The 24,773-nt window shown below is 37.7% G+C and overlaps 1 protein-coding gene across 3 annotated transcripts in view; it reads right to left on the reverse strand.

Moving 5' to 3' along the window:
* Nucleotides 1-24,773, reverse strand: part of LOC150081717 (MAGUK scaffold protein DLG5-like) — a 450,728-nt gene that overhangs the window by 263,037 nt on the left and 162,918 nt on the right. For all 3 annotated transcript variants that reach the window (XM_090378823.1, XM_090378822.1, XM_090378824.1), the window contains exon 10: nt 10,459-10,594. In XM_090378823.1, coding sequence (XP_090234949.1) covers nt 10,459-10,594 — 136 coding nt within the window. The remainder of the gene's footprint in view (nt 1-10,458; nt 10,595-24,773) is intronic.

Genomic DNA, 24,773 nt, shown 5'->3' on the forward strand with positions numbered 1-24,773 from the left:
TGCATGCATTCTTACCCTAACACAGCCCATGTATTTACTTGTTCCGCAAAGACTCCCAGCAGTCTTTGAAATCCCCAGCAACTTGTTTTCCAGGCGGCTGCTCATTTCAATAGCAGTGTAAGAATCACTTTCACTTCTGTGCCGCTACTGTTAATCTATCAGTCTGTGTATCCCCCCAAAGCTAGCAGATTTCTGACCCACTAACACTGCCTCGATAGCATCAGCAAATATTCTTGCACCCTTTCTATTTAAGTCTATCCCATCCCTGTAGAAGCAGTCTCTCCTGTTAACAAGCACAGACCATGCTAAGAAAAATTTCTACCCCCATGAGCCTGGCAGAATCTCTCCAGGGCCAAACTGATTGACAAAGCTCTATTCATATTCTCCCTCCTATCATGTCTGGGCAGAATTGCAGACACTTTCAAATGCAACCATAACTCGCGACTTTTTTTCAACATTCGCCTATACTTGTTAAGTAATTCCACAGATCTCCTACATTTAATGTCATTAGCACCAACATATACAACAATATCACCTTTTGTGGCCTTAAAAGATGATATCTGCTCCACGACATTATCAACAAATTACATTTCAGTAATTCAGAATCATTTAGATAGAAATGGAGTTCTGCAGGATACACAGCATGGTTTTGTAAAGGGAAAATCATGTTTAACAGATCTGGTTAGCTATTTTGACACAAGGGTCACTCATGAGCTGGATTTAGCAAATAATTTCAACATTGTTTATTTAGATTTCAGCAAAGCATTTCACTCCATCCCACACGAGCGGTTACTTTATAAGCTGAAACAGTTTGGAATCACAGGGAAAATCCTTAGATGGATAGCAGGATGGCTTCAGGGCAGGATGCAGAGGGTTGTGATAAATGGTTATTCCTCAGACTGGGTTAATGTGAGAAGTGCAATTCCTCGGGAATCAGTATTGGGACCACTATTGTTTTTGATTTTTTTTAAATGACATCGATGAAAGGATAGAGGGTGTGAGGTCTAAATTTGAAGATGATGTAAAGTTTGATAGAGTAGTTAATGATCACAGTCAAGCAGAGTGATCTAGAAAAACTTCAGGGATAGTCAGAAAAGTGGCAGCTATGCTTTAATTCAGAAAAATGCAAGGCTATACACCTGGGAAAAAGCAACGGCAAATTAACTTATACACTTAGTGTAGTTGAACTAAAGTCAGTAGTGGAAGAAAGGGATTTGGTTATTACAATACGGCCAGACATGAAATTCCCTAAGCATTGTAGACAGGTTGCAAGGAAGGACCATGGTGTCCTATCAATGATTTATCAAACATATGCTAATAGAGACAGGATATCATAATCCTATTTTATAAGGCTATTGTTAGACTATACTTGGAATACTGTGTTCACATATGGAGACTGCACCTAAAAAAAGATATTGAGCTCTTTGAAAGAGTCCAGAGACAGGAAAATCATCTGGTGAGATCAACAAAAGGCGCATCCATATGAGGAAAGACTTCAAATATGTGGGTTGAAAAGTTTGGAAACTAGGCACCATGGAGGGGACTTCATTGAGATGTTTAAGGCTCTGAGAGGCTTAAGTAAAATGAATGAGGTTGAAACTTTAATGGTTATAAATGATTCTAGCACTAGGGGCCATAAATTGAAATTATGAGGGGGGGGGGGATTAGGAAATTTTATTTTAGCCACAGAATTATAAATTACTGGAATAAGTTACCTAAATGGTCCTTACAGGTCCTTGAGGCTGTCACAGACATTCTCTCAGATATACCAGACAAGCTGTACTTGCTAATTGGGAGTCTAAAATGCTGATGGAACTGATATTCGGGTTACACTCAAGTCAAGTGGACCCAATTTCAGCGAAGTCCGAACGGTCTGTGACAACCAAATCCAAATATGCTTGCACCTTCACGATGGTGGGACTGTTAGTAATCCTGGATATATCCTCCATGCACAAGTACATGGTGGGTGACCACCCAGGTGTGAACCAATGTAAGCAGGGGTCGAGGTGTGGAACCCACACCACATGGAGGAATGCCGCCCCTCTATGTTACCAGGCAGTTGTTGTTGTTGTTATTTGGTTTTTAGGAGCATTAGCAACTAAGGCCATATTGCTCCGGGATATGCGGTGGTCATTCCCTGACCTTTCCGCATCCTCCATATTTGTTGGTGGTGACGGGCTCGAACCCCGGTCTAATCAAGAAGCGTGTGCTATGCACTGCTGCTCCTTCCCACCTGGCTACGGAGGCACCTGTGTTACCAGGCAGTACTAGGTGGTAGATGACTCACATCAATCGGTGCAAGAACACCACTTTGCTTATTGCAGGCTTGAAGTGGTGGAACCCATGTTTAATCTCTAGAGCTAAGTTCCGGTCAACCCTTCCCGAACTATTCCATCATGCAGCATGATTGACGACTTTTGAGGTTAAGATGAACATCATGGCGTGATCCAATATTCTTTACATTTCGAGGGTACAGCTCTAAAACGGTGTTCACAGGCCGGCCGCTAGTTAGTACACCGGACCGCACCTATTGGTAACTCTCTAGGAGGCTTCCGGATCAACTAGTGTATAATCTTGCTACCTCTACTCTGCCGGACAGTGACTGGAGGGAGTTCGAGTAGTGTGAAAGCGGGGAGCATTGTCGAGGCCACGTTATGTCAAGGATCTCGGTATATTCTTACCAGGTGTATGGCATATCCAAAAATTTCATTACTTCATACAGCATGTCCCACCCACTTTTTCTTACTATTGAATACACCATGAATTGTCAAAAACTAATAGAGCAAGCTTATCTGCGAAAAGATCTAAACCTCCCAATCACTTCCTAATTCATTTCACAAATATACGTGGTCTCAATTATAATCTCAATGATGTCCATTTCTACTTGCAGTCTGCCAAACCCCATGTACTTTTTCTGACAGAATCTCAGTTATAGGTTAATTCAACTACTGCTCATCTCAGATGCCCAAATTATTCGCTGTACGATTCCTTTCGCCTCAAAGGTGGTACTTGTGCATATGTCCGTTTTGATATTCCCTGCCGGAGACTAGGCAATTTGGAATCCCCTCTCTTTGATCTTCTCTGGCTTAAAATCTCTCTACCTCATTGTGTCAAATTTATCTGTTGTCTATACGATTCTCTCAACTCCACTAATCACTTGGAGCTCTTTGACTTCCTCTCTTTGCAACTTGACTTTCTCTAGTCCAACTTTCCTAACAGTGAGGTAATTTTCCTTTGTGATTTTAATGTTCCAACTCCAGCTGGCTTCCATTTTCTAGTCACACTGACCCAGCTGGGCGAGATGCTGAGGCTTTTGCAATTACTAATGACCTTGCACAGATTGTTCATTTACCTACAAGAATACCGGACAATCCTAATCATACAGCCAACATGCTTGATCTTCTTCTCACAAACAACCCTCCTAAGTACACGGTCGAAGTGAGAGGTCCTTTAGGCACTTCAGATCACAACATGGTGATTGTCTCTTCTCCAATGGAGCCTTTATCTCATGGCTATTCCCAACCTCGTGTTGTTTGGCATTACAAGAATGCAAAATGGGATGACCTCCGAGATTTCTTTTCTTCTTTTCCTTGGTCGGATTACTGTTTTAAAAGTTCTGATGTCAACGTTTGCTCAGATCGTGTCAGTGAAATTATTCTTGCAGGAATAGAATCCTTTATCCCACACTCCACTTTAAAATCTCGTCCTTTATCTAAACCTTGGTTTTCCAATAAATGTGCTAAAGCTGTTCAAGAGAAGAATGTTGCATATCGTAATTGCCTTGTTTCTAATTCTTCAGTTTCATTTTCTGCCTACACCAAAGCTCGCAACAATTGTAATGCAGTTATTATTCAGTCCAAACTAGTGTTCAAACAGGCTAAGAGTAGAAAACTTGCTTCTTGCCCTAATGGTAGCAACTTCTGCCCATCTCTGCTCCCACCTCTGTCCAACCAGATGGTTCTGTTGTCACTTCAGCCAAAGATAAAGCTGACCTGCTTAGCATCGCATTTTTCTTCCAACTCATGTATTAATGATCTTGGTAAAACACCTCCAACCATTCCCAACACACTCCATTCAATGCCTCCTGTGGTCTTCCGTCAAAACAATGTCAGAAGGATTTTGACTAATCTTGATGCTAAGAAAGCTCCAGGTCACAATGGTATTTCTCCACTTTCTCAAAACCTGTGCTCCTGAACTCACTCCTATTCTTTGCCGCCTTTTTTTCACTTTCTTATTTCAAAGGTGTTTTTCCTTCTGCTTGGAAATTTGCTCATATCCAGCCAGTTCCTAAAAAGGGTGACAAATCCCTCCCATCCAATTATCGTCCCATTGCAATTACTTCTACTCTTGCTAAAGTAATGGAGAAATCAATTAACCACCAACTTTTAAACTACCTAGAAACCTTCCATCTGCTCAACGATAACCAGTATGGATTCCATCAGTGTCAAACCACTGGTGATATTCTGGCTTACATTACCCATTTATGAACTAATTTAATGGAAAGGTTCGGCGAAACACAAGTAGTTGCTCTTGACATCTCAAAGGCTTTCAATCGTGTTTGGCATAAAGGTCTTCTAAACAAGCTTCCATCTTATGGTTTGCCAACTGTTTTTTGTAATTGGTTATCCAGTTTTCTCTCTGATCGCTCACCGAGGGTGATGGTAGATGGCTCTCTCTTCTAACTTCTCCACTAATGCCGGTGTCCCCCCCAGAGTTCAGTTCTTTACCCCACTCTTTTCCTCTTGTATATCAATGACCTTCTTCCATTGACTGGAAATCCTATCCATAGTTTTGCTGATGATAGCACATTGCATTCCACTTTCCATTTTGAGAAACCTTGCCCTGCTCAATCAGCTTCAACTTCTCGAAAATTGATTTCAACCCTTCTAAAACTCAGTCCTGTCTTATATCTCTCAAAAAGGATTCTTCTGCTGCTATGCCTATCTTTGGTGACACTCTGATTTATAGGCAAAATGATATATCTCTTTTGGGGATTACCCTGACTTCTAATCTCTCTTGGCACAAGCACATTACAAATATTGCTTCCTCTGCATCTAAAAAACTTGGTTTTCTCTTTCGCTCTCGGTGTTACTTTTCTTTCAAAATATCTGCTCACTCTGTATAAATCGCAAATCCCCCCTACCACGGAATATTGTTCCCACAACTGGGGTGGTGCCCCCAAAATCTCTCTCAGGCTTCTTGATTCCTTTCAGAAGAGGGCAGTTAGGTTAATTAATGATTCATCTCTAACAGAATCTCTCCACTCACTGTCTCATCGACGTACTGTTTCTGCTGCATGCCTCTTCTACAGATACTTCCATGGGCACTGTTCTTCTGAATTGGCTTCTATAATTCCCACTCTCTCTTTCAAAACAGTCCGAACACGTGCTGCCACCAGCCAACATCCATTTACTGTTCAACTTCAAACTCACAGAACCAACTTTTCATCTTCCTCGTTTATTCATTCAACTGCCGTTTTCTGGAACAACCTTTCTTCATACGTATTTCGCGAAAATTACAGTCTACAGAAGTTCAAGTCCAATGTCAACAAATATCTACTTTCATCTTCTCAACCTCCAACCCAAGTACGGTACTAAGTACTATAGGTTCTAATACCTCTCGTGTTTGGGGTTATTTGGGACACGTCGGGATTAGTGCATTTTGGCCCGATTAAGCGGCTGCCCCAATTATCCGAAGTTTCACGTAAATAGTTAAAAATACAATTTATCCCTCCCCCCTTTACAATTAGTTCACTGTACAATCAAATCACGTTACGACGAACTCACCTCAGTAAAGTACCGTTCGCTATACGATGTGTAGTAAGCGCCGGTCATTGTGATCACGTTTGTGAATTGAATTTTAATTCTATTAAACAGCGATTCTAATTAGCGAAAATAGGAGGAATATTATCCACAGGCTATAAAAGTAAAGATATATTAAGCATAAATTTACTCTTTATCACCTTACTAATTAAAAAATTAAATGATACGTGAAAATCAGAAGAATATACGTGATAATCGGAATAATTAATACGTACTGTAATATGTACATTCTAACTAGTTGACATTTCTGTTCACTGACATTTGTGGGTGGGGGTTAAAATTTAAAACAGTAAAAAGATAAGCAATCAATAACAAAGGACACAGCACACACAAATTGCAAGTAACACAACACGTGCAAGTGAGAACGGAGTAACAAATTACGAAGCTTTAAAAATAGGAATGAAGAGAAGATTGTGAAAATTATTTTTTTTATATGATTGAAGATTACATGGAAGTGTAAACACATTTTACCATAATAACCCACAGAATTCCAGCTGTCGGTATTACCGCAAATTCAATAAGATCGAGTTTACTGTCCGTTTATGATAGATTGCACTAACAGAAAAGTCCAAATAAACAGGTGACTGCTAATTGTTTTTATTGTTTTATGGTTGTGACCTCCCGAAATCCGACCGAATTACGTGGTACAGTCGGAGACAATCGTAGGGTAATCTCCAGTGCCGAGGTCTCCTGCCCCGATTAAACGGCATTTTGTCCCAATTAAGTGAAGTAAACCCTGGCTTTCTCAATTGGTTTTTGTTTTTTAAGATTTTCCCCATATAAACAGCTGCCCCGATTAACCGGTAGCCCAAATAACCGGAATCCACTGTATATGGGTGGTTTAGGCTGACAGTTACCTATGGGAGGAGGGAAATGCATAGGTTGTCAATTTGCTTTTCTTTTATTATTTATTATTTTTTTACCATTATTTTTCTCCTCTCTTTCCCCCCCCCCTTTATTTTTCCTTTTTTTTTTTTTGGCTGGTGCAGTATAAGCTTGGGCTTCCTTGCACCATATGGCCATTACTAATGCTAATACTGCATTTGACTATCAGCAATCCCAGGATAACTACCAGCTCAAATCAGTGGAGAAAGACTAAAATAACTACAAACTCAGGTTAGTGGAGAAAGATTCAGAAGTAATTACATAGTCCCACGTAAGATTCTCTGAGCAATGCAAACAAGCAGCCAGAACAAGTGATGGGGATTCTGGCAATTTGATCACCCTACTATATAAGGCAATGGTTAGGATACATCTGGAATACTGCACAGAGGTTTGGAAATTTCATTTTAGAAAATGACATAGGTCTGTTGGTGAGGGTGCAGAGAAAAGCAACAAGATTAGTTGTGAGCACAAAAGGATATTCTTAATAACAAAGACTGGCATTCTGTAAATTGTAGTCTCTAGAAACTAGGCATCTGTATGGTGACTTAACTGAAGTGTATAAGGTTTGAAAGGGTTAAGTAAACTAAATGCTAATGGCATCTTTAACCTTTTCTCAGATGAAACACACAACGGTCATATATTTAATTTGAGAAATGACGGTTGTAAACAGATATTTGTAAATATATGTTCAGCCAAAGAGTAACTAATTGTTTTAATAAACATCCACTTAAAATGTTATGGAGGTGGGCAGTGTGAATAAATTTAGTGGTTTAGAACTGGGGTGGGCAACCTTTTTAAATTGCAGGCCAAATAAAATGTCTGTACATGCAGGAAAAAATTTTTTTTAGCTTTCCACAATTTTTAGGATTATTAAAATGGCATATAATGAAAAAATTGTCATAAACAGTTTTATGTTATTTATCGTATATGTATAAATATGTAATGTTTATACATACTCATACATATAATTAATTTTATTAATAGGAAAATGAAATAGAAATTCAAGATAAAATTACAAAAATACAATTACAGTATACAATTATAAAAAAATTAAATCAAAATTATTATAATTTCAAAGATTTTATAAAATCTTAATAATCTGAGATTTTCAATAATGCATTGCGATAGGTTTCAATAAATACCTTCATTAAAAGAAAATGGTAAATCTATTCCAAATTATTTACTTTTATCTGTCGATTATTCACTGACATTTGACATTGAAATGCACAATACACTTACACTGCAATCACATTCTGCAGAGCCGAGAGTCAGTGAACCACTACTGACAGCGTGCAAGTCTATGCCTGCTTACCAGTGTTACCAGAAGCAATGCTTGCTTACCGTTTGGCAACACTGCTTACTCAAGTCATGATATATAGCACAAATTCAATGATTCATTAGACATCATGAAATCAAAATGTTAAAAACAATTTACTAACAGCAAATATAATAAATATTACAATAAACATAATTTCATGATATATATTCCTCGGCAGGTTGTTTATTATATTTTGAAAGTGACAGTGGGCCAGATTATGCACGTTCGCAGACCAGAGGTTGCCCATCCCTGGATTAGACACATTATTGGAAAAAAATCAAAAATTATCTGGTTTGATTTTTATTATTTATTTATTTTTTATTATCTTTTTTTTTTTTTTTTTTTTGGCTAGTGCTGTATAAGCTTTGCTTCCTTGCATCATGTTGCCAGTATTAATATCCATAAACACAGAAGAATGAGTCTGGAATAACTTACACCTTCATTTGTTAGCCATAGCAGAAAAAAAAAAAACAAAAAATAAATAAATAATAAAAAAATAATATACAAATACTTATACATAACAGTATTAGTGCACACTTAGGTATCAACTCTGCTGTATTAAAAAAAATAAGGGGGGGAAAAAGGTTAGGTTGGACAAAAACTTTTTTTTTTTTTGTCAATACAGCTTTCCCATATAATAAACACACAAACTCCAAGTAGCTGGTTACTGAAAATACGTTAGCACATTTTGAAAAATCACTGCCATATATTACAGAAAAGAACTAGAGACGAAAGGTGGGCCCAGTTAAGCTGTTTAGCCCAGGACCCCTGCTACCTCAACACTCCTCTTTAATAATCAAATCTTACACCATGCCTACAAGATTTTCAGATTAATGTTTAGAAGTAACTGGGAACTATCAAGCAAATGCACCTTCAAATGTCCTGTTATGTCATACAATCAAATTTCTTAAATTCTGCTGGAAAAAAGAAATATGTTATAAACATTGAACTATAGTCTCTTCCATTTTTAAATATATGAAACCTCAATATTAAGTGAAATCATCAGGTGATATGATGAAAACAACTGTATTTCTTCAAACAAAACTGGAAAGATATGTAACTTCAACAATAATGGAATCTCACTAATAAGCACACCAAAAAACATGGTATGTAACTGCTTAAATAATCTTCACTTCCGAAATTACTCAAGGTTTTAGAAAAGTGAACAGATTGAAAGCTACTAATCTCGAACATGCAATTAACTGCCCACTTAGTAAATCATTGCTCCAATGCCAGATACTAACGACCAAAGATTAAAAGGTGTATGATGTTTTTTAAAGATTTTCTTTTTACAAATTTTATTAAATCAGTTATATTTTTTTAAAGCAGGATGAATCATCGTGGTAAGAAATGATATTTCTGTTACAATTATATCTGTTAAAATTAAGCATTTTAACAGGTAACGGTTGTGAGTTTTTGTCAGTAGGCCAGGAACGACACTACATCTGGCAGCATAACTGAAATATTGTTATATCAATTTATAAATGTGGGGTATCCTCCCAGTTACTGTAAAAAAAATTCTCCATTTTTTTCTGCCTAAAGGCAATGTGATGCTGCAAAATCTACCACTGACTTCAAATTTATATGCCATGCTTGCAGGATGTCACTCTGTCATACAGAGCTTCAAATTTTGACAGTAAAGGGTCTGACATTAGGTAGCACAAATAAAGTGAGTTTTATTTCCATATGGGAAATTATATAGATTAATGCAGATGTGCTCTATTGAAGGCTGTTTAAAATATCATGTTAAAAGCTTCAAGAGCCAGAACATCCAAGACAGCTCATGAACATGCTCCACTGGCTGGAAGTCATTTGGGTATACTCAAAGGGATTAGTTCGCATTCACTGTTTAAGTGAGAACAGCACTGGTTTGTTTGTGACCTTCTTTTTCACAGAGCAGTGCAGACACAGATGAATGGCCAATAAGTGCAAATGATCATTCATGCTCATCAGCACTCAAGTGTATTGAGTGCTGATGTGTGACTCAAGTGTATTGAGTCACACATCAGGCAGTAACATTTGTAAATGGCAACTGTGTCATGAACAAATCTGTCATGATACTGTCGCTCCACACAGTTTTTTTATTAAAATCAAAGTATAAAAAGATATTAAGACTCTGTAACTTACGAACTAATGCAGAAGTTAAAATAGCCTATGATAACTTCAGTACAAAAATAAAACATTTATTGAGTAACATTTTACACATTTCATTACAAATTTGACATTACATAGAAAAGATCTTAAGTTCATTTATTCTCGTTAAAAAGGGGGAACAGGAAGAAAAGTTGCTTAATAACTAATGGTCATGCACATATAAGTGCTATTCTATGTCCTCAAAGAATATCACTTTATTTGAGTTGTACCCCAAAATATGCTAATAAAAGACAATATTCTACTACTTTTTAATTCTAAATTAACTAAAAATTACTTTACCAATGTGACCTCAAGAGTTTCTGTTTCCCATTCCTGTAAATCAGTATCGATAGCTGAATCTCTACTATGATTGTTTCCAACAGAATTTAATTGCTTCATACGAGACTCCTTTTCAAGCTGAGCTTCAATTCTTTCTCTGAAATTCAATATTATGATATTACAATATATATATATATATATACTTTTTTCAAACATTAACTACAACTATAGTAAAACAAACTATATTAAATAATTTAGGAAAAAAGTTAGGAAAGATAAGTAGTTCTACCAAAATTACTTTACAGCGCATGAATGAGGAAAGTGCTTCAGGTAAAACACTTTTTAAACAAGCAGCTAAACCTATGTGCTAAGTGGAAGGAAGAAAAAGCCAGTGCATGAAGTGAAGCATCAAAATGAATACATTCATCACGTGAGCATATTATGAAGTAATGAAGCTAGAGACTGCCACAACAATGTACACAAGTGGTTGGAAGGGTTCCCAACTGTTAAGGTCACCAAGCAGTCAACAGCAGACCAGAGAGAGAGACCATCATCCTGAAGAACCTGGTAGCCCCCTGCAATCTTGGAAAAATCAAGCAGTGTGAGACCACTTGAACAAAGAATATGAGCAAAACCAAATACAAGAACCACAACCCAGAGCAGCCAAAGTGGAAACAGACAAGGTTGCAATATCCAGAATAGACTCTGAGGCAGAATCTGCCCAGGCAGAATCTGAGGGCATGAACCCAACAAAGACCCACACCATAGCAAAACAGAGACCTAACATAATCCTATGGCAAATCACAGACCACCTCAATTGGCGAATAATACTGAATTACCTCAACAACAATGAAGTAACACTAGATATCATCCACACAGCCATTTACTGTGGCTGCTGTAGCAGCCACCAGGATAAACAGGGGAAAAAAATCAGAGGTCAACAGTAAACAAAACACAAAGACAACGAACCACCAGCCCGGGAAAGGAGGCTAAAGCACAAAATAAGAGAGCTTAAAGCGATGATATGCAAACTTATCCACTACAAATGGGGTAACAACAGTAAGAAGCTAATCAGAAAAGTGAAGACTATCCACAACTACTGGTACAAGCAAATACAGCCCCATAATCAGAGGATCAAAGAATGGCTGAACACACCCTCAATCAGAACCACCTTGCACTCACTAAGAGACTTTGCCAATACAGGGAGAGTGCCTAGAGAAAAACAGACAACTGGATATTTGATAAAAACCGGAAAGCCTTCTACATGAACACTGGACAAAAGGAGCAGGGCAATTGACCCCCCTAACCAGAAGGCACATAAGGAATTCTGTGGTAACCTGCAGCCACTAAAGTTAGCCATAATAGCAGTGCCCCTAGATAGAGCTAGAACGGAAGAAAATCCAAGAATCTATAAGAGATGACAGAATGGGAGATTAGGGAGGAAGAAGTACAACAGTCAGTAAGGAAGTTCCACAACTGGCAATATTTATATCTATTCCAGGAGTAGATAATATCCACAACTACTGGTACAAGAAGTTCAGCTATATACACAGGCACATAACAGAGCAGTTTACCCAGATAATAATGCACCCTGACACAATCCCAGAGTCTCTGACTAAAAGAATCACCTACCTGAAGGCAAAGGATAAAGACTCCACAAATCTGGTGAAGTATAGACCGATCACCAGACTTTCAACAATATACAAGATCCTGATCAGCTGTATAACTAAGAAGATATAAGACCACTTGGAGAGCCAGAAGGTTGTGGCCAAGCAACAGAAGGGTTTTAAGCAGATAAGCAAAGGATGCAAGGAGCAATTGACCATTGAAGCAGTTATGGAGCAAGGCTACAAGAAGCAATGCAACCTGTACACGGCCTACATCAACTATGGCAAATCCTTCAATTCCATGCCCCATAGCTAGCTGATAAAGACACTGAAGATCTACGTCAACATGACACTGACATACTTCCTAGAAGCAACCATGGCAAAATGGAGGACCACCATCAAGGTCGAGAACATCACAACCAGACCAATACCTATTAGAAGAGGAATCTTCTAATAGGTATTGGTCTGGTTGCTCACTATGGTTCTGTCTAACACTCAACCCACTCTACACTATACTCAATAAAGGCAAGCACGGATATACCCTAAAAGAAGAGAGGAAGAACCTGTACACCCTCTCTCAACTGATATACATGGATAACATCAAACTGTATACTGCAACTGAGAATCAACTCCGACAGCTACTCTGGATCACTGAAGAGCTCAGCACTAACATCAGGATGCAATTTAGCCTAGAAAAATGCAAGTCCCATGGACTGCATTAAGGACATCAAGTTGGCCAAAACCACCTGTTGAAGAGATCAAAGCCATGAGAGAGAGAGAGAGACCTATAAATATCTGGCGATGATGGGAACATGGTCACAGCCATAAGCACTTACGTAGTCCCAGTACTAAAGTACTGATTCAAGATATAAATTGAACCAACACTGAGCTGGAGTAGATTATGAGTCTACTAGAATAATTATTATTATTATTATTATTATTATTATTATTATCCATATGGTGCAAGGAAGCCTGAGGCTTATGCTGCACCAGGAAAAAAAAGTTCCCGAGTTACCCTGAGAGAGAGAGAGAGAGTCAAAAGTAGAAGGGAATCACCAAGAAAGAGAAGAACGATGATATCCAGCTCAGGACCCTGGGTGTGCCAAGCCCATACTCACCAGTATGATCATGAGCTGCTAACACTACCTGAAACTGGCCATCAAAAGACTCACTACAGCCAGGAAGGAAGGAGGGGATTGACTAATCTTACTGCACAAGAGAAGGTAGTTAAAAGAACCTGCGGGATTACTTCCAGGAAAACACAGCACCAATCTATAAAACCAAAAGAAAGATGTTTTTGAAGATTGACAACGACCTCCATCAAGACTACATAGATAAGATGGCTTCCAATACAAACTCTCAGAAACAGGAAGCGCTTCCTCAAGACCGAATGATTCATGCTTGCCATCCAAGACCAGGTAATCAACACCAGAACTATAGAAAATATATCACCAAGGAACTCAGAGCTACAGATGACATGTGTTGACAATGCTAAATGCCCTTGGAAACAATCCAACACATCACTGCAGAATGCAGGGTGATCACCCAGACAGAGTACACTCATAGACATGACCATATTGCTGGGATAATACATCAGAAGCTAGTACAAAAATACCAGTTGATCAAAGAAAACTGTATTACAAGTATGAACAACATTCTGTAATAGATATCTCTACTCACAAACTATACTGGGACCATGTTATAATAATGGACAAGACGATCCCGCACAACAGACCAGACGTAACCCTCACTGACAAGAAGGAAATGGCTACCTACCTGAGTAACCGGACACAAGTCAACCATCCCATGCACTTGGTATCAGTACACATCATGGGGTTGGAAAAAAAAGTTTTATAATAATAATAATAATAACATCAGCTATTATTTGTTCTTCTGCTACTATTTGTGCTGGTCTGTCCATATCCAGGTAGTACTAGCAAAAACAGCAGTAGAAAAGAAAATAATAGCTGAAGCTATAGCCAAAGAAAGACCAGTTGATCCACTGGCACACTTGACAGCATATCAAAGTTAGCAGCTGACTGAAAGAAAGAAAGAATTGATGCAGAAAATTGCTGAACACGGATGAATGAAGCAAAAGAACAAAGAATGGTTGCACTGAAGCTAGTTGCCAAGAAAAAACTTGCCCAATGGCCAAAAGACCTGAACAAAGCAATTAACATCATTGCAAGAAACAAACCAGATTATGTACATTGCTGCAGCAGTGTTGACTCAGGAGCTTAGATATGAAATAAACAAGCCAAAAAAGAGAAAGGAGAACACCAAAATGGACAGCCAGATAAGAAAACAAAATCAGCAAAATTAAGGGCAGAAACCAGAAAATTGAAGAAAATGAAGAAGTTGAAAAGCAAAAAGACCAAGGAATACCTAGTGAAGTATAACACCAGGCCTGGTGACTGTAAAGGGAAGTATCTATTGGTATTATTATTTTTATTAATGCAATAAAGATTTCTATATCTGGATTTTAAGAAAATTAAAGAAGCTCTTGAACTTGTGTAAAGCAGCAAATTGTGGCCAAATGAAAAAAATTTCCAGATATGAGGATAAAATTGCTCAACACAAGCAAAATCCCTTTTCTGAATTAATCAACATTTCTACCAACCAAAGTGTTAAGGGAGAAGCAGTGAAAAGTAAGTTGGAAATAAACAAAGAGAGACTGTAAAATTTTGGAATGATCTGGGGGACAAAGGAATACAACATGAATCTAGCATGTATTCAAGAAGTGGAAGCCGAACTAAAAGGAAATAATATGCAAATTCTTATAAACGTCTGAACTAGTTGAGAGGTGGGCCATTGAACACTGAACAGCACCAGGAAATGACGAATTACTCAGTTTTGGCTCAAACACCTGACCAGCTTACATGGAAAAATAGTCCAGAAATTGAATTATTTACTGAAAACAGGGAAAATCGAAGAATGGATGACAAATGGCAAAACTGACCTCCTTATAAAGGACTACCAAAAACATGCATCTCAAACAAATTTTGGCTGATAACTTGTTTACCAACTACTTTTAGGCTAATGACTGGAATAATATCTGATGTGAACAAACAGAACACAAGAAAGGACAGAAAAGGCAGAAAAGAACAGCTTCTAATTGACAAAATGATTCTGAAGAACTGCAGGCAAAGAAATGCCAATTTGCACACTGCTCAAATCAACTATAAAAAAGCTTTTGATTCACTTCTGCATAATTAGATACTAAAGTGCCTGGAAATAACCATAGACTGGAAATGTGCAAATGTGACCCCAATTCACAAAGGAGGATCAAAGGCTGACACAAGTAATTATAGACCTGTGAGCTTAACTTCTGTTCCAGGAAAATTAATGGAGGCACTGGTTAAAGAAGCACTGCAGGATCATTTAGACAAGACTTCAGTTATAGCTCAGACACAGCATGGTTTTGTTAAGGGGAAGTCTTGCCTGACCAACTTGATTGGATACTATGATGCAGTCACAAAAGAACTGGATGCAGGGAATAACTTTGATATTATATACTTGGATCTTAGAAAGGCTTTTGATACTGTTGCACATGGAAGACTGCTACACAAATTGGAGCAGTGTGACATTGGAGGCAAATTGCTGCTATGGATAAAGGGGTGGTTGAGGGGGAGAAGACAGAGAGTGGTAATCAATGGACACTGCTCATCGTGGACTGATGTTATTAGTGGAGTCCCTCAGGGCTCAGTGTTGGGTCCATTATTGTTTTCTGTATTTATAAATGATATTGATGATGGTATATCGGGCTTAATGTCCAAGTTTGCAGACGATACAAAGGTTGGCAGGGTTGTCAAGGACACTACTGACACTATGCTGCTGCAATAGGATCTGGAAAGGTTGAGCAGATGGGCTGAGAGGTGGCAAATGAAGTTTAACATTGACAAATGTAAAGTACTACACATGGGAAACAGCAACCCCAGAGCAACGTATCAACTCTGTGGTACTACACTGACAGTGGTAGAGAATGAAAGGGACTTGGGGGTGGTTGTGCAGGCAGATATGAAGTTCTCTGAGCAGTGCAGACGGGCTGTAAGAGTAGCTCATGGAGTATTGTCAATGATATACAGGAATTTTTCCAGCAGGGATAAGGAGGTGATTATTCCATTGTATAAGGCGATGGTCAGGCCACACCTAGAGTACTGTATACAGGTCTGGAGGCCTCATTTCAAGAAGGATGTAGAGCTGCTGGAACGAGTACAGAGAAGGGCAACAAGATTAGTGAATGGAACAAAGGGGTGCTCTTACGAAGAAAGGCTTAAGTTTTGCAAATTACAGTGTCTGGAGACTAGGCACCAGCGAGGTGATCTGATAGAGGTGTATAAAGCCTTGAATGGTTTAAGCATGCTCAATGCTGATGGGATTCTTCCTCTAGCTCAGAAAAATCACCTGAGTGGGCATAAATTCAAATTGAGGAAAGACAGATGTAGGATAGACGTGCGGAAATTTGCCTTTAGCCAGCGGGTGGTTGGTTGGTGGAACAGACTGCCATCCCTTGTGGTGGAGGTTGATAGCCTAAATAAGTTTAAGGCTCAGCTGGACAGGTATTTTGAACGAACAGAGGGGTGAAGCGGAAGTGGGTTTTTTTTTTTTTTTTTTTTGGCTGATGCTGCATAAGCTTGCTTTCTTGCATCAAATGCCTCTACTAATGCTAATGCTAATGCTAACTGGAATTAGTGAAAATATTCAAAAATTTATAAAGGCAATGCATTTGTGGATAAAGGCTAACACACACTGCCTTTTTTACAAATTTTCATTATAAATAGTAAATTATGAAGTAGCAAATGATATCAATATCCGAAAGGGTATTTTTCAAGGCAAATTCACTCATCATTATTTATAATATCAATAATACCACTATCAGTAATTCTGAGGAGAATAGGCCATGGGTATCAAACATTAAAAACATAAAAAGTTTTCCCACCTTCTTTATAGGGACGATTTGAAACAGTATGGGAAATCACCTAAAATTGAATCACCACTCAATACTGTTTGGATCTGCAGATCTGATATTGCAATGGAGTATAGGATGGATAAATGCACAACTTTCGGATTAATTTAGGAAAATTCACATGCATAGAGGTAATCAAAATGATTGATCGTAATGATATTAGGAGCCTCACACCAGACGACAAAGCCTAAAAGTACCTGGGCATTCTTCAAGCAAATAACATCAAGCATGCTGAACTTGAGCCAAATTAGCAAGGAATAGATCAGAAGGGTAGGAAGATCCTTTTTTTTTTAAAGAAAACCCAAACATAAGAGGTACTAGAACCTATTGTACTTATTACCATGCATGTGCCGAAGGTTAAAAAGATGAAAGAAGCTTCTTCACATTAGAATTGAATTTCTATATTGCAATATTTAAGAAATACATACGAAGGAAGGCTGTTTTAAAAAACAGAATCTGAATGAATAAATGAAGAAAAGTTGGTTCTGTGAGTTTAAAGCTGGGCAGTTAAAGGATGTTGACTGGCTGCTGCACATATTCAGACTGCTTTGGAAGAGAGAGACAGCATGAATTGTAGGAGCTAATTTAGAAGAACAGTGCCCATGGAGGTATCTATAGAAAAAGCATGCAGCAAAAAAAAAAAAAAAAAGAGAATGTCTATGTGACAAAGAGTGGAGAAAATTTTTTACAGATGAGTCATTAATTAACCTAACTGCCTTCTTTTCAATAGAATCTAGAAGCCTGAGAGGGTTTGGGAGAACATCCCAAATGTTGAAACAATATTCCATGGTACGATGCATTACAGATTTCTACAAAGGGAACAGCTGTCTGAAAGAAAAGCAATGGCGAGAGTGAAAGAGAAATAAAGTTTTTTTAGATGAAGAGGAAGCAATACTTGTAATGTGCTTATGGCAAGGGAGATTAGAAGTCAGGGTAATCCCCAATAGAGCTATATGAAATCAAATAAGTTATCTTTCCCCCAATGGAAAATTATGTGGTAGTGGAGATTTGAGAAGTTGAAGCTATTTGTGCAGGGCAAGGTTTCTCAAACTGGAAGGTGGAATGCATTGGGCTACAATCAGCAAAACTATGGACAGAATTTAGAGTCACTGGAAGAAGGTAATTAATATACAAGAGGAAAAGCATGGGAGAATGAACTGAACCTTCGGGAACACCAGTATTAGTGAAGACATTTTGTTAACAATTTCAACCTCCAACCCATCATCATCAGAAATTTTCAATCCACTGCAGGATAAAGGCCTCTCCAGCAACTTTTGTTTTGTGCAATGGCCATCCATTTATTACCCACGAACTCATGAATTTCATCTGTCTATCTACCTCCCTGTCTTCCAGGTTTTCCTTTAGCTCCTCTTGGGTACGATTCTGTTATTTTCTTGGTCCATCTGTCATCATGTCTTCAAGCTATGTGTCCTGCCCATGTACATTTTAATTCTTTAGTTTTGATAAGAAGGTCCTTTATTTGTGTTTGCTGCCTAATCAATGTGTTTCTTTTCTTATCTAACAGTCTAATTCCCAATATAATTCATTCCAGTCTTCACTGTGAAGTTTTCAGCTTCGCTTCCATTCTTTTCGTGAGTGTCCAAATTTCACTTCCAAAAGTCATGGTGGGAGAGTATACATTGGTTCATCATTTTATGTTTCAGAAAAATTGGGATATTGCTCCTCAGTATGTGACTATATTTCCTGAATGCTATCCATCCAAAATTTATTCTTCTCTTGACTTCCAGCCATTTATCATTATTACAGCAAATGGCTTGACCCAGATAAGTATATGAATTCACTTTTTCAATTACTGCTCCTTCAATGATTATATCCCTTTCTGTGGCATATTTGTTCATCAGTATTTTTCTTTTGGCCATATTCATCTTTAGTCCAAAATCCTTACTAACTCTACATAACTGATTAAGATTTTTCTCTAATTATTTTGGATCGTGGCTTATGATCACAATTTCATCTGTAAATCATAAATGGTTTAGGTACTCTCCGTTATTCTTCAGTCCAATATTCTTCTTCAAGGGCAGCAGTAAAGAAAAAACTGGATACCCAATTACAAAAAACTGTTGGCAAACCATAAGATGGAGGCTTATTTAGAAGACCATTATGGCAAATATGATCAAAAGCCTTTGAAATGTCAAGAGCAACTGATTGAGTTTCACTAGACTTTTCCATCGAATTCATCTAAAGATGGGCAACATAAGCCAGAATGTCACCAGTGGACCAACACTGACAGAATATATACTGGTGATCTTTGATCAGAAGGAAGGTTGCTAGACAGTTTAAGAGTTGGTGATTAACTGATTTTTCCATTACTTTAGAAAGAGTAGAAGTAACTGCAATAGGATAATAATTAGATGGAAGAAAATTGTCACTCTTTTTAGAAACTGGCTGGAGATAAGCAAATTTTAAGGCAGAAGGGAAACAAGCTTTGCAATGAGAAAGTTAAAAAAAGGTGACACTGAACAGGGGTAAATTCAGAGCACAGGTTTCGAGAACAAGTCGAGAACAATCAGGAACTGGAGCTTTCTTAGCATCAAGATTGTTCAAAATCCCTCTGACATCCTTTTGATGAAAGACCACAGGCGTTGAATGTAGTACTGGTAATGGTAGGAGGTTGGTTTACCAAGATCATCAGTACACGAGTTGGAAGAAAGTAGGATGCCAGCAGGTTGGCTTTATATTTGGCTGAAGTAGCAAAAGAACCATATGGTTTGACAGAGTTGAGAATATAGATGGGCAAAAGTTGTGGCCAATAGTTGCTGCAACAGACTAGAATGCTCAACTACCATTTGAACAAGAAGCAAGTTTTCTACTCTTAGATTGTTCAAAACTAGTTTGGACTGATTAATAATGCTTTACAATTGTTGCAAGCTTTAGTGTAGACAGAAAATGAATCTGGAGATTTGGAAACAAACCAATGGCTATATGCAGCATTCTTATCTTGAACTGCCTTAGCACATTTATTGGAAAACCAAGGTTTAGATAAAGGATGAGATTTTAAGGGTGGAGTATGGAATAAAAGATTTCATTCCTAGAAGAATAATTTCACTGATATGATCTATGCAAACGCTGACATCAGTATACTGATCAAAGAAAATAAGCAATCTTGCACATCATCCCATTTTGCATTCTTGTAATGCCAAACATGAAATTGAAAATTGCCATGACAGAAAGTCTCCATATGAGAGGGCACCATCACCAAGTTGTGATCTGAGGTGCTTAGAAGACCATTCACCTCGACTGTGTACTTAAAGGGGTTGTTTGTAAGAAAAACAGTTGTGTGTTTGGCTGCCTGGTTATGATTCGCTGGTATTCTGGTAGGTAAATCAACAATCGGGGCAAGGTCATGGCAAAAGCCTCAGAATATCGACCAGCTGGGTGCATGTGACTAGAAAACAGAAGCCAGCTAGAGTTGTGAACATTAAAATTGCCATAGAAAATTACCTCACTGGTTGGAAAGTTGGACTGGAGAAAGTCGGAGTTTCAAGTGATTAGTGCAGTTGGGATAATGACAGAAGCAACAGATGAATTTTACAGAATATGGTAGCAAGATTTAAGCCAGCAAAGATCAAAAAAGGAGATTCTAAATTACAAGTCTCTGACAGGGAATATCAGAATGGACATATGCACAAGTACCACCTTTGAAGTGAAGGGATCAAACAACGAATAGTTCAGACAACTGAGATGAGCGGTGGTTGAACCAACCAATGGCTGGGATTCTGTCAGAAAAAGTATGTGGGGTTTGGCAGACTGTAAGCAGAAATAGACACCATTGAGATTGGAATCAAGACTGCATATATTTGTGAAATGAATGAGAAAGGGTTTAGATCTTTTAATAGATAATCCTGAAATTGAAACTCAATGATAGGAATACCACCGAAGCCATTATCACTGGGACTATCCCCTTCATTCGATACACTGCCGGAACATTGTAGATTGAACTCAGGCAAAACTAGAAAGCCTTGACCAAATGACCCAGAAGAGATAATAACTATCAATCATGCTCTTCACCCACGTAGTGAAGTAAAGGCTAAGACTGACAAGACCCAGGACACCAAGTGCAGGCTTTGTAAGGAATCTGATGAAATGGTTGAACATCTCATATGTGGCTGAAAAAAAGATTGCACAGACAGATTATTTAATGAGGTACAACACTGATCACAATGATACATTGGAACATTTGTCAAAAATATAATTTACCATCTAGCAAAAACTGGTGGACCACAATCCAGAAAAAGTTGTGGAGAAAAACAAGGCCAAATTGCTATGGGATTTTTGGATACAAACAGACAAACACCTTCCCCGTAATACACCCGACTTGACAGTGGATGAAAAGAAATAGGCATGGATAATTGATTTCATAATACTCGGAGACAGCAAAGATGAAGAAATGCAGTTGGAAAAGAAAACAAAATATAAAGATCTGCAGATCAAAATGGAACAACTCTGGAAATTAAAATTAATAACAGTAGTGCCCATAGTTTTTGGCACTCTTGGGGCTATTTCAAAAGGCCTAAAATATCACAGATAAAATCTCAATCCACTGATGCAAATAGCAACACTACTAAGAACAGTATGTATTTTAGGACGTTATCTTTCATCATCTCAGACCGTAAAATGAAACTGGCCTGACAGACCTCTTTGAACAACAGTAGCAACTGAGAACATGAAGGATTACTTCCAGAAAAATACAGCACCACCCTACTAGGCCATAAGGAAGGCATACAAGTGGTATACCCCAAGTGGAACAAGTTATACAAGTGGTATAACCTAAGCAAGGAGATCCCTCTCACCCACCAATGGAAGAAACAAAGATGGACAATGAAGACACTCCATGGCAAACACTACATTGACCTCCAGCAATACCACATAAATAAAATGGCATCCACTGCGGGGGTCATGAGCAGAAAGCTTCCGAGACTGAAGAATTTCTGCTTGCCATCCAAAACCAGGTAATCAACATCAGAACTATAGAAAATATATCGCAAGGAACCCGGAGTTACAGATGACACAGGTTAACAATGGCATCTGGCCTCAGAAACAATCGAACACATCACTGCAGGATGCAGGGCGATCACTCAGATGGAGTAAACATGTAGACACAACCAGGTCGTCACGATAATACACCAGAAACTAGAAAGGAAATACCAGTTGATTAAGGGAAGTGTATCACATTACAAGTCCGAACCCCAGCCTATACTAGAAAAACCCCAACTCACAAACTGTACCGAGACTGTGGCATAATAACAGTCAATACAATCCCGCACAACAGACCGGACATAATTCTTGTTGGCAAGAAAGAAAAAGCTAATTATCTGATCGACATAGTACCCAACACTGACAACCTCCAGAAAACCTATGAGGAAAATGATTAGGAAGTACACAGACCTAAGACAAGATGTCAAAGAGATGTGGCAGACAGAACAAGTAACAACCATCCCGATCACCGTGTCACCAACTGCCATGGTTTTAAATACCCTACACTTATTGTCTAGCAAACAATAAGCCTTCCAGAGAACACCTACAAGGAACTCCAGAAAGTCGTAATTCTGAACACTAGTAGAATAGTCAGAGAGTTCCCTCGACCAAAAGTAATAGCCACACATAACAGCTACCCTATGCACTTGGTACTAGTACCAGTTATGGGGTGGAACCCCCCAAAGGAGAAATAACAACATAATATAATTTTTATTTCCTTTCCAATTAAAATACAAAATAAGATTTAAAATTATTCAACTAATTGTTCTTCAAAAAAGAAAAAAACCCACATAATTATAATAAAAATTATGGGAGGGTAGCACAGCATCATAATTAGTTAACATTCCACTTTATTATGGAATGCACAACTATTATTCCTTTATATATATATATATATATATATATATCACATCAAAGTTATAAAGAATTTAAAAAATTATGGGCTGAATTACAAAGCCAATAGAAGGTGGGTGAACTGTAAAGTAAAATTAATACAGTAAAATACAAATAAAACAAATATAAAAATAAAAATAAAATAAAAAACTGGTAACAGCTACCCTATGCACTTGGTGCTAGTACCTGTTATGGGGTGAACCTCCCCCCTCAAGGGAGAAATAACAACATAATAATAATAAAATATAATTGTTTTATAGACAGAAAATATTCTAATCAAGAATTTACAAGGAACTGCAAAATAACTGTAAAATCCAGCACTTTACAATCTGAAATTATTTGAAATCTGACACCTTTAAAAAAAAAACTTTTTATGATTCAGAAATATTTAAAAGCAATCTGGCATTCCTATCAACAACTGCATATGTTTGAGAATGCATGCAAAAGAGGGTAAGATTTCCCTTGTTTATCGCTATTGCTTATTCAGTAAACTTCTTCACTTAATGCAAACTGCTGTTGCAAACTGTAGCTATGGGCTGGAAATAGAGGCTTGCATGAGCTAATGATCTGTTTGATGTCACTTCAGAACAGTTGAGAGTAAAGTGGGTAAGAAAATGCCCACTGTTGGTACCTGCTTCCAGCTGTACCAGTTGGTACAGCTGGAAGCAGGTATGATTAATTAAATGGATGGTTAACCACCTCCATAAACAGTGACTTACTGATGTGCAAACAATACATTTAATTACAAGAAATCAAAACTTCTGCCACTGTTATAATTAGTCATAATAATAATAATAAAATTCTTTATACAGGACATGATTCCCATTGCAAGAAACCAAATGAGTCTAACAATGTTACTGGGATATGAAGAGGGAATCGCAACATATAACAGTTTGTCAATTTGTTTTGAAATTAGCTATGACAATGTAAGATTTAATATAAAAAATAACACACTACAAAGTATTTTAAGATTTTTTATTAAGCACTGAAAAATTTACAGCAAAAAATATTTAAATTACTAATATTAACAACTACACTGATTTTTCATCAAAATATCCTCCATGAGATTTTATCACTGCCTTACATAGACATGACATTCTGGTGATAAATTTTATAATACAGTCTTGACTAACATTATTTCAAGTAATCTGTAAAGTTCCCATAAATTCTGTGAAGATAGGCAGACTTTGCAGACTTGACAGTGTAGATAATAGGTGTCCAATACATTCACCACTAGCCACATGTGGAAAATAACCTATTTCATTGTGGCATAAATAAATAAAAATGAAAACTTCAAATTACGTCTTCGACTACTAAAGAGAAAAATAGCAAATATGTATATATGCCAGTGCTTGTACTTTCTGTCTTCTTGCTGTATAATGCATGCCTGTGCAGCATGGTGTGTGTGTGTGTGTGTGTGTGTGTGTGTGTGTGTGTGTGTGTGTGTGTGTGTGTGTGTGTGTGTGTGTGTGTTGGGAGGAGGAAGCAATGTGATGTAAAAGCATGCATAGGCAGTGATAAGTAACAAGTTCTATCAAGTTCTGCTACTATCTGTTCATCCGGATTGCGTTTTCATATATTGTATGTTAGTTTAAATGCCATAGGTATATATTTTATTTGTTGTTAAGTTAAGTATTTGTGAAACAATATATTATTATTTTTTATCTTCATTTTCTAGACATGGATAATTTTGTAACTTGGAAACAGGAATATGCTGCCTCTGCTGAGCCAACTAGTAATGCAGAAACCAGTACATCAACAGGAGAAATGAAAAAAAGAAATTGAACAGAATTTTAATCGTAAGTTCCATGATAAATGCAGTTGCAGTTTGATGTCATAAAAATAAATGAAAAAACCATGCGTGTAGTAAAAGT

Source organism: Mastigoproctus giganteus, chromosome 8 (assembly GCF_048544385.1).
Source record: "Mastigoproctus giganteus isolate SK-2022 chromosome 8, ASM4854438v1, whole genome shotgun sequence".
Lineage (NCBI taxonomy): Eukaryota > Metazoa > Arthropoda > Arachnida > Uropygi > Thelyphonidae > Mastigoproctus > Mastigoproctus giganteus.